The sequence below is a fragment of the Lipotes vexillifer genome, unplaced genomic scaffold, assembly GCF_000442215.2.
Source record: "Lipotes vexillifer unplaced genomic scaffold, Lipotes_vexillifer_v1.1 scaffold1003, whole genome shotgun sequence".
Lineage (NCBI taxonomy): Eukaryota > Metazoa > Chordata > Mammalia > Artiodactyla > Lipotidae > Lipotes > Lipotes vexillifer.
This window is the reverse complement of record NW_006798890.1, coordinates 1,189,326-1,191,755: the sequence shown is the minus strand read 5'-3', so window position 1 is coordinate 1,191,755 and position 2,430 is coordinate 1,189,326. Positions and strand designations below refer to the sequence as shown.

Sequence of the window (2,430 nt, the reverse complement as noted above, 5' to 3'; positions counted from 1 at the left end):
GTACCGCAAAAAAAAAAAATGCAAATAAAAGTTAAAAAAAAAAAAAAGATCTAAGTTTAAAAAAAAAAGTGTTGCTGTGAGGATGAGAAATAATGGTCATCAATGGCATGGGGTGTGGCACAGGGCAGGTCCTCAGCAGCAGGCCAGTCTGGTAAGGCCCGTTGTCTTCCTGTCCCTAGTGAGCCCTTTGGTTTACCTTAGGTTCCTAAGCACTCACTGTGCTGCTTTGGGCCAGGGCCCATGGGATAGAGGGGAGTCAGATAGCAGTCTCTGCCTTCAAGGAGCTCACACTCTGATGGGGCAGACAAGCAGGTAAATCAAGAATCTGAACACATAGAAAGAACTAGGCAACAGGGTGCATTTGGGACAGAGGGTAGGCTGGGCTCTGGAGCTGTGACTGTGACCAGCGCAACCCATGGCAGCCCGAGTAAAGCACTTCCAGATGTTGCCTGCTCCCACCTGGCCCAAGGTCTATCCCTCACAGGGATGGCTCTCCGCATCCATCTTCATGCTCTTGGAGGCAGAACCCAGCCAGCAGCAAACAGAACATGGAGGCTGCTACACCTGTGGCGAGGGTGGCAGCAGAAAACAGAAACTCTTTGCAACCTGACACCAGTAAGAGAGGAACATAAGGAGGGGCAGAGGGAGCCAAGAAACTGCCCAGGCCTGATGCCCATGCCAGCTGTGGCCATGAAGGAGGCGGCGTGGCTGTGAGCGGCAGCAGGGGCAGGGGTTCTGTGGGTGCTGACACAGGGGAGGACGTATAGAGTTACTGGGAGGTGGGCACTGCCTTGTCAAGAGTGAGCGCCTGGCGCAGGGTCTGTGAGGCTCCCCACCCTGGTGTGGGGCTACCTTCTCACTTTAGTCCTCTATTATAAGAAGGCGGAAAGCTCCTTCTTGCTAAGGAGTAAACTCCAAACTGAAGGGCCCTCCCCAACCTAGTTCCAAACTGACTTTCCAACCTTCTGCCTCTCTTCTCCTATGCTCACACTTTCCCCCAGTCACTCCCCCTGCTTCCCAGTCTTCAGCGCCAGGTGAACCTTCCTGAAGACCCCCTTCTCCTCTGAAATCGATTGGGCCGGGTGAGAGCTACTTGAGCATGGCTCACCTACCCTCTCTTATGATTCTTTACATCCCTGCAGATCCCCGCACGTACTCTGCACATAGTAGGCACTCCATAAATGTCGGAGCAATGCTCTGTTCTACTCTTTTGCTTACTCCGTTCCCTCTCCGGAAGCACCCCTCCCCCCAGTTACATTTTTGTTTAGTTCAAATCCCGCTCAGACGCCACCTCCTCCGTGAAGCCCTGGCTCCCCTGCGCCGCGCACCACTTCGCGCCTGGCTCCCGCCCCACCCGGCTCCGCTCACCTGCTTCTGGATGTCCCGCACGCGCTGCTCGTGCAGCCGCGGCGCGCTGCTGAGCTTGAACACCACCCAGGCGCGCACATAGTAGTAGATGTCGAAGATGAGCGAGAGCGGCAGGAGGAAGAGGCACACGAACACCCAGCGCTGGTGGATGAGCACGAACTCCAGCCCCTTCACGCGGACCCAGAGCAGGAAGAGCAGAGCGCACACTGCCAGCGACACGGCGGGCTCCATGGTGGAGCCGGCGGCTCACCGCGCGGGGGAGGGGATGCCGGCTCGCGCCGCTGGTCACCGCCACCCGCTCTTCGCCGGCCTGCGCTCGCTGCTGCCCGCGGCCCGCTCCCCGCGAGCCCGAGGACACCTCGCCGCCTCGCGATTGGCTCGGGTCGCAAAGGTTCGGTGGGCCGAGACCCGGCTGGTGACCAATGGCGAGCCGCGCCGGGGATCGGACCAGGAACCTGCTGCTTTTATTGGCTGCGGGAGTCAGGCCGCTCCACCCTCTTCTCCTCTCAGACACGCTGGGAGGGGGTGGCCGGGGACCCTGGCGCTGGTGGGGTCTACGGCGCTCTGCGGTTCCGGGATTCAGGTTTCCCGGCCCTGGGGGCCGAGGAGTCGCCCCGCCGCTGAGGGGCGCGGCTGTAACCTCCTCCCCTCCTCCTTAGGTGGCGCCTTCTCGTGAGGCGCGTTAAGCGGTCATGCGTTCGGTTACCTCCCGGGGGGTCGGGCCGGGGCTCCCCACGCCTTGGGTCCGTCACCCTGCAGCTTGGCCGAGGATGCCCGTACCGGCCAGGGAGGGTGGAAACCTGGCCTCGACCTCCACAGGTCGTGTCACTGTATGCCCTCATGGCCACGAGATGCACCTTTTCATTTTTCGAGGCGCTTTCTGTAAATTCATTTGAGTTACGCAACAGTCCAGCGCGGCGGGTAGTTGTGAGCCCGTTTTATAGATGAGGAAACATCCTAGAAGGGTGAAGGCCTGCCTCTGAACTCCCGAGGACTTAAGAAGCCTAGGCTAGGGCTTCCCTGGTGGCGCAGTGGTTGAGAGTCTGCCTGCCGATGCAGGGG

General features: G+C 59.7%; 1 protein-coding gene across 1 annotated transcript in view; it reads right to left on the bottom strand.

The window, feature by feature from the left end:
* Positions 1-1,743, bottom strand: part of DHCR24 (24-dehydrocholesterol reductase) — a 34,279-nt gene extending 32,536 nt beyond the window's left edge. Inside the window, exon 1 of the mRNA XM_007471137.1 lies at positions 1,369-1,743. Coding sequence (XP_007471199.1) covers positions 1,369-1,599 — 231 coding nt within the window. The 5' untranslated portion in view covers positions 1,600-1,743. The remainder of the gene's footprint in view (positions 1-1,368) is intronic.
* Between the last annotated feature and the right edge of the window lie 687 nt (positions 1,744-2,430).